This window comes from Rhipicephalus microplus, chromosome 3, assembly GCF_043290135.1.
Source record: "Rhipicephalus microplus isolate Deutch F79 chromosome 3, USDA_Rmic, whole genome shotgun sequence".
In the NCBI taxonomy this organism is placed as follows: Eukaryota; Metazoa; Arthropoda; class Arachnida; order Ixodida; family Ixodidae; genus Rhipicephalus; species Rhipicephalus microplus.
In genome coordinates, this window is record NC_134702.1 from 264,034,298 (window position 1) to 264,049,124 (window position 14,827).

General features: G+C 42.7%; 1 protein-coding gene across 4 annotated transcripts in view; it reads left to right on the plus strand.

Moving 5' to 3' along the window:
• The window catches only part of rngo (DNA damage inducible 1 homolog rngo), a 116,950-nt gene extending 102,742 nt beyond the window's left edge, over window positions 1-14,208 (plus strand). For all 4 annotated transcript variants that reach the window (XM_037419759.2, XM_037419765.2, XM_037419744.2 and 1 more), the window contains one exon: window positions 13,479-14,208. In XM_037419759.2, coding sequence (XP_037275656.1) covers window positions 13,479-13,624 — 146 coding nt within the window. In that variant the 3' untranslated portion in view covers window positions 13,625-14,208. The remainder of the gene's footprint in view (window positions 1-13,478) is intronic.
• The last annotated feature ends 619 nt before the right edge of the window (window positions 14,209-14,827 follow it).

Below are 14,827 nucleotides of genomic sequence, written 5' to 3' on the forward strand. Positions count from 1 at the left end.
TCAACGTGGAGCGCCTCAAAGCCTACCACGACCCGCTCATAGTAACCAGCTGTTAGGTTGCCAGGCGGCTCCCTCTTCGTACCCGGGGTAGTTGTGGCGAAGCCTTCGAACAGTGGGTCGTCCTCTTCAGTGCCTTCTAGTGGGTTGCCCTTTTAGCAAAAAGAAGAGCAGCTCGTGCAGAGTCGGTACCCGCATTGACTGTCGCTTTCAAGCATCATCGACAAGTGTCCGCCAATAAACGTCTCAACAATATATATATATGTGACGCTATAATGAATGGGTGACGTGGCCTGGCTCATACCCCATGTTTATTCTATTCTGCACTTCTTCCTCCTCTGCTTCTACCAATCATCGCTTCATACCTCACACGATTCCCCCTCCCCCCGAAAAAAGGCATGGATTACGAACAAGAAAAAGTAAACAAGTAGAGGTTAAAAAGTCACAAATGTCGAAATTCACAATTGGTTCTGTGCTCCAGGGGAGTTCCATAAACTTTCAAAGACTTCAGGGGAGAGTGCAGCAGTCCGGTTAACGCAGGAGTTCTGGTGGGCGAGGTTGACTATTGCGTTCTGGCCAACAGAAGCACGCCTTCAACGTAGAAATTACTGATGACACAGCGATTCTTGTCATGAATGAACAAGGGTTGAAGTACTTGTAGCATTTGAGAGTCGGATGTCGTAGGCACGAAGTTCTCCGTCGTAGACGCTGCTTTCTGTGTCGTGGCTGAGACATAACGAGTGCTTGCAGCCTGCATGTGCGAGAACCGAAGCTGATGGTATGATGCCTTTGTTCCTTCATTGTACACGTGGTAGCTGCACGTCTTTTATGACCTTCAAGCCACAAGTGTACTCGTGAGAAGGTTTCACTTGATCGCTGTTCTTGTTCGAGTAGCCGTTGTAGTTCCTGGGGTTCGTGGAGTTGCCTTTCTTGAAATTGCTCGTTTTGTTGCGAAAGTTGGTCAGATGGGCATCTCTCAGGAACATGAGTCTGCTTTTCTTTGCATGGTGATGTGATCAGTAGATAGTCAGTGGTCGATACTGTACTGCTGGGCTTGTCTTGCAATGAAAGCATCGTGACAGACTGATAAGAAAGCTCCCAAGATGCTTGTGAGTCATCATTGATTGTAAATGCTTCTGTCAGTTGACAATGCGCCGGCGTTGGTGGATTCGAAATTCCTGCAGTGCTTTGACTCACATGTGTGTTATCACTTGACGATGAGAGCACAACAGACTTGGGTTCGGGTGGTTCTGATGATGTATGTTTTTTCGTTTTGCAGCGTGAATAGGCTGAGAATGTCTGTCGAACGACCCTGGTCCGGAACGTCAGGGAAGGGGCTGGTATAGTGAGGATTCACCAGCTCGTCACGCGTAAATTCAGTCGCACGCTCGAAACCGTCTTGGCCTTGTGTGTGACACGAAGCATCAAGGGATTCGGGTGGTTCAGTAGAATGTGAATTATTGTGGTGCAGTGAACACGTTGAAAATGCCGATTTTATTGTTCTTGGGAAAGCCGGCTTTAGGTTTAGTCTTTTGCCAAAATGGTCTAGATTCCCTTCGGTATACGGAGGCTTTACCTTGTCGGTTGCGACGTGCAAGTTACCAGTCGGTGTTCGAATGTGTGACGTTATTTCGGAAGAGTCATATGATGGTACAATGGTGGTATATTTTCTCTGAGGGCTCATTTGCAAAATAGGCTTACTGCGGGAAAACTTCGCGTAACTGTAACGGGCGAGTTGAAAAGCCTTCCGCTGATGAAGTACGGACAGGTCTTCATCGTATTCTTTGAAACGGGTGATCATCTGCTCTTTGATTTTTTGCCATGACTCGTCGTTCTCGAATATGTGAATTAGGTAAAATTTAAATGCCTCACCGGTGACGTAGTCGCTGAAGTTCGTAACCATCTCCCGTTCCGACCAAGATGCAGCGGTAGCGTGGAGTTCGAACAGGTTGAACCAGTCCTGTACGGGTCCGTCGTCCGCTGATCCGGTGTACTTGGGGATGTCGAGGTCAGCCGATGGTTCTGTCATGGTGCTGGTCGTTGTCCTCCTAGGCGATGATTCGGTAGTCAATGTACGGTCAGGGCGTCTTCTGGGGAACTGCGTCGATGATGAGTCACTGATGAAGGAACAGGCAGGTCTCCATCCTGTCGACTCGTGTAACGCTATGAGGAATGGCAGACGTGGCCTAGCTCATACCCCATGTTTATTCTATTCTGCACTTCTTCCTCCTCTGCTTCTACCAATCATCGCTTCACACCTCACATATATATATATATATATATATATATATATATATATATATATATATATATATATATATATATATATATATATATATATATATATATAAATATGTGTGTGTGTGTGTGTGTGACGCTATGATGAATGGGAGACGTGGCCTGGCTCATACGCCATGTTTATTCTATTCTCACTTCTTCCTTCTCTACTTCTTCTAACTTCTAACCATCGCTACCTTCCTACGTTATATATATATATATTATATAATTAAGAATAAAGGAGCACACTTACGAAAATTTGACAATCCTGACGAAGGCCGTGCCTTGGCCGAAACGTAGAGTAAACAAATATCATATTTTCGTAAGTGTGCTCCTTTATTTCTTAATTATATTTGCACTGAACCCACAGAATGTCTTTTTTGAATATATATATATATATATATATATATATATATATATATATATATATATATATATATATATATATATATATATATATATATATATATATATATAATGGGAAAGAAGTGTATACCTAACGGCTCGTTTTTCGTCTTTAGACACAATATTAATGAGAAGTAACAGACAATAATAATGCCAAGGAATGTATAGGGGAAGTTATTAGGCCAATTGTAATGTGAAGACAGAAAAGTGGGTGAAAAGATAACTTGCTGTGGGCAGGATCCTTTCCCTGGCATTATTGTCTGTTACTTCTCATATGTGTACATGTATATGCACATATAATGTAATGTGCATGCATGAATATGGAAATATGGAATATGTTGCATGTGTGTGACCGCGATTTTATTTTGTCAAACTTGCTATCGATAACTTCCACGAACATACAGTGAAACCTCGTTAATACGAACTCGGTTATTTAGAAATCTCACTTTATTCCAAGTATTTCAGTGGTCCCGTAATGCGTAATGTAAGTTTTAGTGGATAATTTGACGCACCAGTCAGCATCAGTCCGGCTAAATCGAAAACCTTAGGTCTAGTGCATCAATTTCCGATCCCGATTTCACCGCAAAACCGCGTAAACAGCCCTTGAGAACCACTTGGCAATGTACTGTAGCAATGCTACTTAGTGGCAGCTGAAGTACCCCAGACTCTATACTTCCAGCATGAAAAATAAAATTGAAAAAAAGAACAGTCGAGCCCCTGCGGAAAGTAAGACGTGCTTCACTGCAACACAGTGGTGAAGCGCGGGAAGCGTGTCGCATGCTTTTCGCATTGTCAGAATGTCATAATTTACCCATTCTTTCTGGGAATATAAAGAAATTAAATATAGCCTGGCAGACTTTGCAATCTATGCGAACCTCAGAGTGCCGGTCGCTCAAGCAATTCGCGCACTTGCACTGCTGGCACAGTTATGTTGCCTGCAACGCTTGCTTCGGACACTAGGTTTGGAAACATTAATGATCATGTTTTCCAGCCAAACATCGCGAATTTCATCATACTGTCTATTATTAAAATCTTTATTTTACTAGAAAGAATGGGCGAGTGGTCACATCATGACCTGCTGATGCAGCAAAGAGCAAGTGAGACGCTGCCTGTGTGTCACTGCTGTGTTGCAGTGAAGATCTCATTTTTCGCATGTGCGCATTTTCAGTTGATCACTTGTTTTTCTTGTTTGCGATCGCAGCAGCGAGGCCCGGCATTCCACCTTGTTTGCAGCAAAGCTTTGACCTGGTATTGCTGGAAAACATAACAACATTTGAAGCCGCAATGTAACCAGCACACCAAACAACCAGTCACTGTTATTATGAATAATTTCCACTTTTTGTATGTTCTGCTAATTCGAAAACCCACTTAATTCAAAGCCTCCTGACGGTCCCAGTTACTATTAATTAACAAAAGTTTTACTGTATCTTGTTTAGGCATTATTATAAGGAAACCAACCTCGATGTATTTTTTTACTTTCACCAAGTCCACCAGATGAAACGTTAGTCCATTGAAAGTCTTTGTTCCATATATATATATATATATATATATATATATATATATATATATACCTATATATTTCTCGATTCCCCGCCATTGCTTCATAGAAGCACATGTATTTGCGATCTCTATGTGGACGAAACAGTGGTCGCTTTTGACGCGATCATGTATGGCGACGACGTAACTGACAGAGTCCTGAAAGTGTGCGTGCGTCCAACACTCAACCAGTCAAAGCGACGCTGATTTCCGCAAGCCCTGTGGACAAAACCGCGGCAGATGCGATCGTAAACGGCATAAAACGAATTTGTTTTGAAGGCGTGTGCGCAGTCAAAAACGGGCATTGAAAAAGGAACAACCATTTGCCGCAACCGCCGCGCACAACATCGTGGTCGCGCCAGCGCGATAGTAATCTATGAGCTCCGAGGGCACGCAGTGGTAGACTAAATGCAATAAATACGTTAAAAAAAAAAAAAGTCAAAGTTTCGCCGTGAGGGCGAAGCGATGAATCCGACAGCAACAAGTTGTAATGTCACACTGAGAACGGCAAGCAGATTGAAACGTGCAGCGCACTGCTCACGTACAAATGACGCACGAAAACAATATGCACAAGACGAAAGCTAACTAACAACGTTTACCGCTCGACACGTAACGGGTTGTTTAAACAAAAAGAAAGCAATGCTCGATAAATAATCACAGGTACGGATGAGTACAAACTAACAAGTGTCCCTGTTATACCTCGCTGTGTATTAGAAGCGCACTCTTTTCGCAAATGGGGCCTGTGCATAGACCGAAGATACCTTTGTGGCCCGCAACTAACCCAATGGTTTCAGTGAAAGCAGAAGGCACACAGAAGGCACACTCCCCACCTAAAGATAAGCACCCCCACACAAGAATTGCAAGCTTATCTGCCCCCCTCCCCCATGCTCCGGGCAGATAAGCGTGTCAGGGAGCCTGGGCTGGGTGACTTTTTTGCCTTTCTAGAGTGTTAATATATAAAGATAAGTACACATATAGGGTGAATGATGGGGGTGGTGGTGACAGCAAAAAACCAGCCTAGACTGTCAATAACGAAGAGGCCAGACCAGACGCGTTTTGGCGTTCCTGTAAAAATAATCTAGCAGGGAGCAAAGCTTTGACCTGCGCTTTTGCGGCGGCCAGCTGCACCGTCCCGTCAGTTCACGTGTGTTCCAGTAAGACGTACATGAGCTGTTTTGAAGGAAATGAATTCTGCTAGTTGTGTTGATCTTTTGAGACTCTCAACTTAGTGGGAAACCCTACCTTCGTGTGTTCGGCCACTCCAAGTCGACTGCAAAGCTGATGTTTGCGCTTGCAATTGAGACCCCTTACTCAATCTTGTTTTTCGCGGTGTTTTTGTTTGTTTGTACTTGTTTTTTTTAAATAGGAGCAAATAATTCAGCTCCCTCCCTCCCTCCCTCAGAATCCTTGAACTTGGCAGGTATGAGACAGTCGAAATTTCTGAAGCCTTCCACTCACAATCATATCGTCAGCGTTCATGCAGGTCCTTGAAAACCCTTGAATTTATAATGTTTGTTTTCAAGGCCTTGAAAGTGCTAAAATTTTCACAATTTCTTGAAAATTCTTGGAATTTCCTTTTTTCGTATAATCATTGTCGCACATTTCACAGAGCATTATTTGTGATGCCGTAAATGTAGCAGGTGGCATATATGATGTGCCCATCGCAAAAGAATTGGGAACATGAGTAGCTTCTGCATAGAACCAACATCGTGCATTTCACATAAGACAGGAAGATGAGAAACAGAAGTGTTGCATTGAGGAGCAGGTTGAAATGCTTAGAAAAAACGAAAGCTGCTGTTAAGGAATTACCAGCTACAGCAGACTCATATGCAGAAAAGGCAGAGACCAGCCAAGCATCATCAAGCCTTACGAATACTGTCAAGACCACACAGCAGGACTCTGCTGCTGACCCGCAGGTCGCGGGATCGAAACCTGGCTGCGGCGGCTGCATTGCCAATGGAGGCGGAAATATTATAGGTCCGTGTGCTCAGATTTGGGTGCACGTGAAAAATCCCTAGATGGTCGAAATTTCCGGAACCCTGCACTACGGCATCTCTCATAATCATATGCTGGTTTTGGGATGTTAAACCCCACATATCAATCAATCAATTAATTAATCAATTAATAAATGCAGCAGGACATAGTAGATATTGATATGAAAATTGAGAAAAAGCAGCTAGGCATTGCATAATAACTGCGTCTTAGTTTTTTCCATCCTAATAGTAGTTTGAAACTTGTGTCATACTGAAAGTGATTGTCTAGGCAACTTTGACTTTAAGAAAGCATAATTGAAATTGATCTAGAAAGAAAATGTCATTGGAGCTATGTTTTTGGCGTCTGCTCCAGTGATGTTACCATTTTTTCAATGAATTCTAGTTATTTCACGCCTCCATCCTTCCCTTAACATGTTTTGGTTGGATTTTTAACAGACAATTAGATTCTTGAAAATTCGCACACACAGCCTTGAAAGTCTTTGAATTTTTGTCATGTAAATGAGCATGAACCCTGTATTGTGGTTTTGGGAGGTGATAGCCCAGGTATTATATGCTTACTAACTTTTGTAATTTCTAAATACCTTATGTTTTACTAGGTTAACTTGGTTTGTTGGCTTAATAACATGGGTGACAATTTCTGTAAGAGAGCTACTCAGCTACAGCGGCTAAACGCCGGTCATTACTTGGCTGCTGACCCGCAGGTGGTGGGGTCTAATTCCGGCTGTAGTGGCTGCATTTTCCATAGAGAAATAAAATGCTGTAGGTCTGTGTGGTCAGATTTGGGAGCACGTTAAAGAACCCCAGGTGGTCAAAATTTCCGGAGCCCTCCACTTATGTGTCTCTCATAATCACATGGTGGTTTTGGGTTGTTAAACCCCACATATCAATCAATTCGAACACCATTCATATTTATTTGAGCTCTGTTGTCGTTGCCTGATCACCCGATTGCACCCGCATGTGTGGGTGATCAAGGTGGTGACTACACGAATTAGCTGCCACCGTTTTATTTCTGCATCCAGTGCCATGCTTTCATGCTTCAGTTGACTGTAACTGTCATATCGTCGACTGTGTTAGTTTTCGATTTCCCTTGACTTCATTTGTGCTGTGCAGATGTGGCAAGTTATGCAGAAAAGCTGCACTTATATTCTTGAAACAGCTTTTAAATTATACAATTTTTTTTTTTTGAGGATACATGCATGTTTCATCCAGGTTCTAATAGATAATTATTTCTCACAAAATTATTGCTGAGGAGGATGACTAGGTTATCTTTTTCATATAGTATTTATTTTCATCAAGTGACAGCAGGCAGGTGCAATGACATCAAGTACACCTAATGTCAGTGCAAACGACCCTGGGCATACAGATTGTTCTCAGTACCGATGTCGAAAAGTAATTCAAGGTTTTTGTGTTAGGTAATAATACCCCTGTCACATGGCTATGTGACAGGTGCATTAAAATCTGTTTGTATGCTCAGCAAACGGAAAGCTTTACGAACAGGGTGGGCTCATACACCTTGTTGGGGATAAACAACAGACTCTCTAAACACTGTCAATCATACTTTTTTTAAACAGTGACTGTCATAAGTTACCCTTGAAAAATGATTGTAACAGTGTTACTTTTTTCTGGTATCCTGCCCATTGCTGGTCTGCAGGTTGACAATTTTGCTGAGGCGGGGTTTGAGTGGGTCTGGTTGAAAAATTTGATGAGTCTGAGTCCGGCTGAGTTATATCATAGTCCTTCGCCGTCACGATATGGGGAAGCTTGATATGGTGCTGCTGCAACACCATTGTTTAGACACTGCTCTGGCAACGCGTATTGGTGCAGAGACCGCAGATGCCTCTGGGGCGAGCTGTAGGTATTGTAACTGTGATTGCTTTTTCAAAAGGGCCAAGATCAGGTATTGTATAGTTGAAGTGGCACGCTGGTATGACGATGCCGTTCATGCGCTGTGCACCGTTTAAAGGCACTAGTGAAATAGTATCAACTTTTGCATGTCAAGTGTTGGTAGGAAGTTTGAGGGGTGGCAGTGAGCCATACTGTGGCAAGAAATGGACAACGAAATCGCATTGTTTTATGGCAGCTCTGTTTGAGCGTGAAGAAAAGAAGCCAGTGAAGGGAAACAGTGCTCATCTTGTCCTCTCTATTTCCCTTCACTGGCCTCTTTTCTTCACGCTCAAACAGAACTGCGCTATAACCTTACAATTTCTTCATACACCAGCTCGCCTAATCAACAGTACTTAAATGGACGACTTCAGCATTGATTCGAAGCATGTACATCTGTGTGCTTTGATTCATCGGACATCATCCATGTGGACGATCTTGCGATAAACGGTGACTTCCATATGGTTGCCGAGAGACAAGTTGTGCTTTGAGGCCTAACGAAATTTTTCATGCGTTCAACGTCCTTCTAGCATACTTTACAACGTCCTTCCATCATACTTTACAAGTTTGAAGTCACGACCGCAGAAGTTTAAAAGCCACTGAAACAATTCGAGAGGGGTTTCCAGCCGTGATAACGGGCCATTAGTTGCATAATGAAAGAAAATCAAGATTCTTGTGTTAGGTAATATGGTCAGATACTCAGAAAAAAATCGTACCATCCGCCTAATTGTAATGATAGCAACGGCCAACATGTCGCATTGTAGGCACATCTAGAGCTACCACCAAGAGAACTCGAGGCCGAGGAGAAGTCTCAAATGAGAAACTTTTATGATGAGGTGGTTCCAAGAAAGAGTCAAACAATTATAAGCTCATTTCTTTATCATAAGTTCCCTGCAAGATATTGCAGCACATACTGTGCAAAGACATAATGAAACACCTACTACAACACAAATTATTAGTCCATGTTCAGCATGGTTTCTGCAAGGGCCTTTCTTGCACAAACGCAACTGATTGAACTACCACGATTTAGTAGCTGAGGTGGACTATAATGGAAAAACAGACTGCATTTTTTTTGGATTTCAGAAAAGTGTTTGATGCTGTATCCCACCCCCAGTTTCTCCACAAACTTGAAATGGCAAGGATCGATAAGAAAGTTCTAAAATGGCTTACCAGTCACAGCGTCATGTGTTGTTCTAAATGGTATCGCTTCGTCCACAGCAGAAGTAACATTAGGTGTCCCTCAGGGGTCCGTTTTAAGGCCGCTACTGTTTTTAGTTTACATTAATGACATTTCCGACAGGACAACCTCTTAAGTATGTTTATTTGCGGATGACTGTCGTATACATGAAAATAAAAAATGAACAGGACCACATTCAATTGCTGCCTGACCTTGCTAGAATTATGAAATGGTGTGAGAAGCGTAAAATGCAACTTAATGTTAAAAAATGTGTTCATGTGTCTTTTACAAAAAAGAAAATGGATGAAATGCGTCATGTTCTGAACGATGTCATTCATCAGCAACCAACGTATAAGTACCTGGGTGTAACCTTTACGAGCGACTGTTCTTGGAATGCGCATGTGCATGCTGTGGTTGAGAAAGCTGCCAAAGCACTAAATTTCATTCAGCATAATCGGAGATCTTCACCTGCTGCTTTAAAAAATACTATGTATATTTCATTCGTCTGCCTGATTTCGGAATATGCGTGTTGTGTGTGGGATTCACAACAAATGTCTTTGATTTATCCCATTGAGAGAATACTGAACCGAGGGGCAAGGTTCATTCTAAGGCGGTATGAGCGATGCGACAGCTGTACTGAAATGAACTGCTGAGATGGGAAGTGCTGTCTTCTTGCAGGAGGAAATTGTGCTTGAAAATGCTATTTCAGATATACCACAAAAAGACTGGCATTAACAAAGACCTTAAGCTCCTTAAGCCACCGCATGATGTGTCCAGAAAGTGCGATCATCCCTTTAAAATTCAAGAATACTGACTAAAACAAACCTATATGCTAATTTTTTGTCCCACTGTAGTTCAGTGGAACTGTTTGTCTTGTGACCAAGTGTGCTGTAATAACGAAGATATATTTTTTCTAAGCTGTAACACCCCTGCGTAAGCCTATTGGCAAAGCAGGGTATCGCGGAATAAATAAATAAAAATAAATAAATACAGTGTGCACAGTGTCTACTTGGAAATGAGAGCTCTTGCGGGCATTGGAGCATCCTCATAAATAAGGAATAAAAGCCTTCCTGTCGTGCCTGCGTGCTGGCAGGACATGCATGTTCAGGGACACGATGGGACTGCGAGTTCACGTAATGACAGGGCACCTGCGATTCTTGAATTTCCAGGCCACAGAATTACAACCATTAGAAGTGTTTTTATCTCCACACAACCCCAGTGTTGAGTTAAGATGAAAATTCTGTTATATCAGAAGTTTTGCAGGACCACGATTACAATAAAATAGGTGTCGCGGTTCGTGAAGGTAGTACAGCAATGAATACAATCGGGCATTAATCCTTGTTGCCCTGCTCATACGAGAAAGGTATAAAAAGTGCAATACGGAATCAAAGAGACATAATACTCTATGCAGTTTTCATTGGAGATGTTGACAACAAAAATCGTGATAGAAAACTGTGTCGCACCACTCTACTGATACGCATGAAAACTAGTGAAGTTTTGATAGCCTCATAACAGCAGTTCTCATCAAGAAAGCGTTTCATTGACTGCTACGATTTGCCAATGTATCTATTTCAAAGAGTGCTTAACAGCGCAAACGACAGGAAGGGATAGAAGAGACAAGAGAGTCTGTGCTCTGTCTCGTCTCCTCTATCTCTTCTTGTCGTTTGCGGTAACCACTACTTTATCATGTTATACCAACATGCCCAATCCTACTGTAGCTATTTCAAATATATTACCAGCGAATGCAAGCGCATGCCCTACAACATTTTCTGTTGCATAAAAATACTCTTCGCCGGGCTGGATCGACATATGTGCAATTGGAAGTTTAGGGAAGAACAGTTCACCACCTTGAGCTCAGGTTGTTATGCATTTAATGTTAATGCCGCTAGTGTCTTCTCTGTACAGTGCATCACACCACATCAGTTTTTTTAATTTGAGGCCTGTTAAGCGAACTTGAGACAAATTTCGCTGCAACAAAAAGGTCTATGCACGTCGTCTGCTGACACACTGAGTCGCCAGCTGAATGCGAGACAGTTTACTTCTTTGTCTGAGCTTAGCTTATTTAACTGCTACGACAATATAAAATGCAAATGTTGTCTAAATGGAACGAGGCTTTCCGCGGCGACGTACCAGGGAAAAAATGCTTGTCAAACGCAGAGCACTGGTAGCACCAATATCGTCTTGGCGAATCCTATGAAACACCTGCTCTTTCGTTCATAGTGCCGATTGTCAGCACAGCTCGAGAAACACTAGGGCCTTTATAATTACATGTCTATGAGTTTCCTAGTAAAGAAACACACCCCCTAATACTTATGTGTTGATGCTGTGCCTCAGATATGCATAATGATTGCTTTTTGATCGACATGTTCATAAGTATGAATGCAGCCACAAGATCAACATGGCTGGGCTTTGAGCGAGGGCTTAAACTTTCACTGGGTAATTGAATCGGGTGACAGACAGACAAACAAAAAGACAGATCGAATTTTCTGCGTTAATGTATCGCAAAAAAACCTATCGTTAAAAAAATACAAGTGACGCCTGTGGCAGCTGCGCAGCTGGGTGGCCTTTTTTTACTGTGGTGCCCCTAGCTGTGTTTGGCAGTTTCGTTCCCAGAAAAGCTTTATAGGGACTATGGTTATATTTTGGCGTGTCTGAGTCCGAGTGAGTGCAGTTGACAAAAGTATTCGCGAGACTGAGTGGAAGCAAGTCTGGCTGTAATATTTTTGGCAAGTCTGAGCACAAGCAAGTCTTGTTGACAAAGTTATTTGTGTCCATGGTTGAGTGAGTCCGCTTGAGGAAAAATATGGTGAATCTGAGGCCGTGTGCACTTACTTACTTGAGGGAAATTTTTGTGATCAAGTCTGGCCGAGTTACATTTTGGTGAATTCAAGCACAAGTGAGTCCATTTCACCAAAGTTTTTGTGAGTCTCAGTCGAGCGAGTTCGATGCAAAAAACATGTCGAGGGAGTCCGAGTGAGCTCCATTTATTTTGCAGACCTAAGTCTGTGTGTGCTCTCAGTACATATAAAGACCTGTTCAAAGATGTCTTGCTGAAGAGTGCACTCTCAAAAATAGTCAGCATTGTGTCGTGTTGTGTTTGGCACTCATGCTTCAACTCATGCTTGTGTGAAAGTCAGTGCTCCTCGAACAGCACTGACTTTTACACTATAACATAGCGATAACATGAAAAATCCCACATAAAAGAAATTTCAGCATTGGTGGCATTTCCTATCAGCAAAACTTCACAATTGATGCAAAGAATATTGATGCAAGGCGAAATTGAACCTAGGCATTCTGCATGGCATTTGGGTGTTCCGTTGAAGAGCCAAAGCAATACTTCAAACTGCTTCAGAGAAAAAAAATAATGATACAGGTAATCTGGTACATAAGCAAATCTACCTAGTATGTAGCAGAAGTGTAGAGGCACATCACTTGTACAAAAAGCAATTGGTTTGAGGAGCACCCTGTTACAAAGTGCTCGATCACAATTCGTGATCATTATCAAACACAGGATCCATGTGCAGTTGTGTGTATTTTAGTTGAACTCGCTGTTGGGCTAGTTGGTGCAGGTCTTGATTAAATATTCGTCGCGCCGAAAGAGCAACCACACACAGAAACAAGCAATTATGGACACCACGGTAGCTCACTTACAACTGTTTATTCCTTGAGAAAACAGGCTAATATAAACCCACTCTTCTTCGACACATGCACAACATGATCAGCCTTGTGTAGTGGCCATGTAGCAACTGTGTTAGCGATAGGCACCCTAGCCAATGTCTTGTGCATAGACATTCCTCACAGTACTCTCCTACGAGAGCCAAGTGTGCGAGAAGGCGGTGCGAAAAAGAGCATGATTATGACGTTGCATTCTATGCCCACAAGCAAAGCATCCTCAATGTTTACTTACTGTAGCTTGCAGCGTACGTATAGCCTGCATGTATAGTGCATTGGTGAGTGAGCCTGCTTGGTGACCTATCAGATTGAATGATTACATTTGCACAGGGTTTGTAATGTTTCACTCAATCCAAAGGCACAATAGTGAAAACTAAGGAAATGATGCATATAGAGGAAAAAAATGCAAGATTGAGCATGTTATCTATCCTTCCAGTGTGCTCCGTATTGTGCCTTTCGCTCGACCTTTCAAGCGAAGTAAAACCTCAAGCTAACTGCTCGAATAACATAGTGGCTGACTGAAGAATGCATTTGTGCAGGTGAGGAGTTTCCGGCTGACACAATAGACCGGCTGGTTGCCATGGGCTTTGAGAGGGCCAAAGTGGTTGCTGCCCTGAGGCAGGCCAGTGGGAATAGTGACCAGGCCTTGGCAGCACTGCTGGCACAAAGCCTTCAGGGACCATAGACCTCGTGTGGACACTCGGTCTCCGGCAGTCAGAGGCTTGCCGTGATGATTGTCGTTACAGGAGTGGGATGTGACCTCTTCAAGCCTTTCCCAATGTGTGTGAGAGACTAAATGTGCAAGGTTTGGGTGATTTCTCAAGTGCCACCTTGGGATAATTGTTGCCAGTGGTCTTTGACCTATAGCCATCTTCACAATGGCTGTTATGTCAGTCATTCGGGCAAGTGGTGGCGCATACTCCTCAGACGCTCCAAGTCACTTGCTCCTGTGATGGCCTCCCTTTTTAGGTTGAGACACAGCAGTGTTTGTATGGGTGTGGCCAAAAATGTGTTGGCATTGCCTGGCTAGCCACCAACATTCCACGGCTTTGTTGTAGTGCAGTGGGTGCTTTGGTAGCAGCTTATTTCGAGGCCAAGCCTGCTCAAGATCCCTTTATTTTGCACCATTACAGATGTGGGTGCCTGCCTATTTTTTTACCTTGACTGACATGCAGTGACTGCTGAATATATATAATGCATTAAAATAAGTTGCTGCAGGCAAGGAGAGCCATTTTCTAAAACTCAATAAAAGTTTTTTTGTGGTCTGCAGGTGTTGCATTGTCTTGGAAATTGATCCTTGGTGGGGCAAAGCAGGGCTACTACAATCAACTACAGATTTTTTTGGGACATCTTCAAAATTGGGACACTTTTGCAACACGGTCACAGGCCTCTCAAAGTCAATGTATAAGAATTTCTGAATGTGTCATACATTTTGCTCAAGTTCCATATCAGAAATGGCGCTAATTGAAGTTGCCATCACTTCTGCATTGATCATCCTGCAGGCCTTTGTGAGTTGATCTGTTTTTGGCTGAGGCAAATTTTAAAAGTTTGCTGCAATCCAAAAGTGTTATGAGGTGTAGCATACCAAAAATATGAAGAGCAGCTGTCATGGTGCAGTGCCATTGCGGATGGCACTGAACATGCATGGAAGCATGATGGCAGCAACCACACTGGTGCAATTTCACTGCTGAAAGCCCTATCACTAGGCTTGTGTGAATATTATTCAAATGAATATGGCAGCATTTCAAGTCACTTTGATTGAAATTTAAATTATTGAAAATTTTCAAAACCTCCTTTAAAGGCGGTTGCACTGCAGTGAAGTGCTAATTTGTGAAAACACCTATTAAAGAAAAATCTGCACTGCCGCCAAGTTAAATGAACATACTAC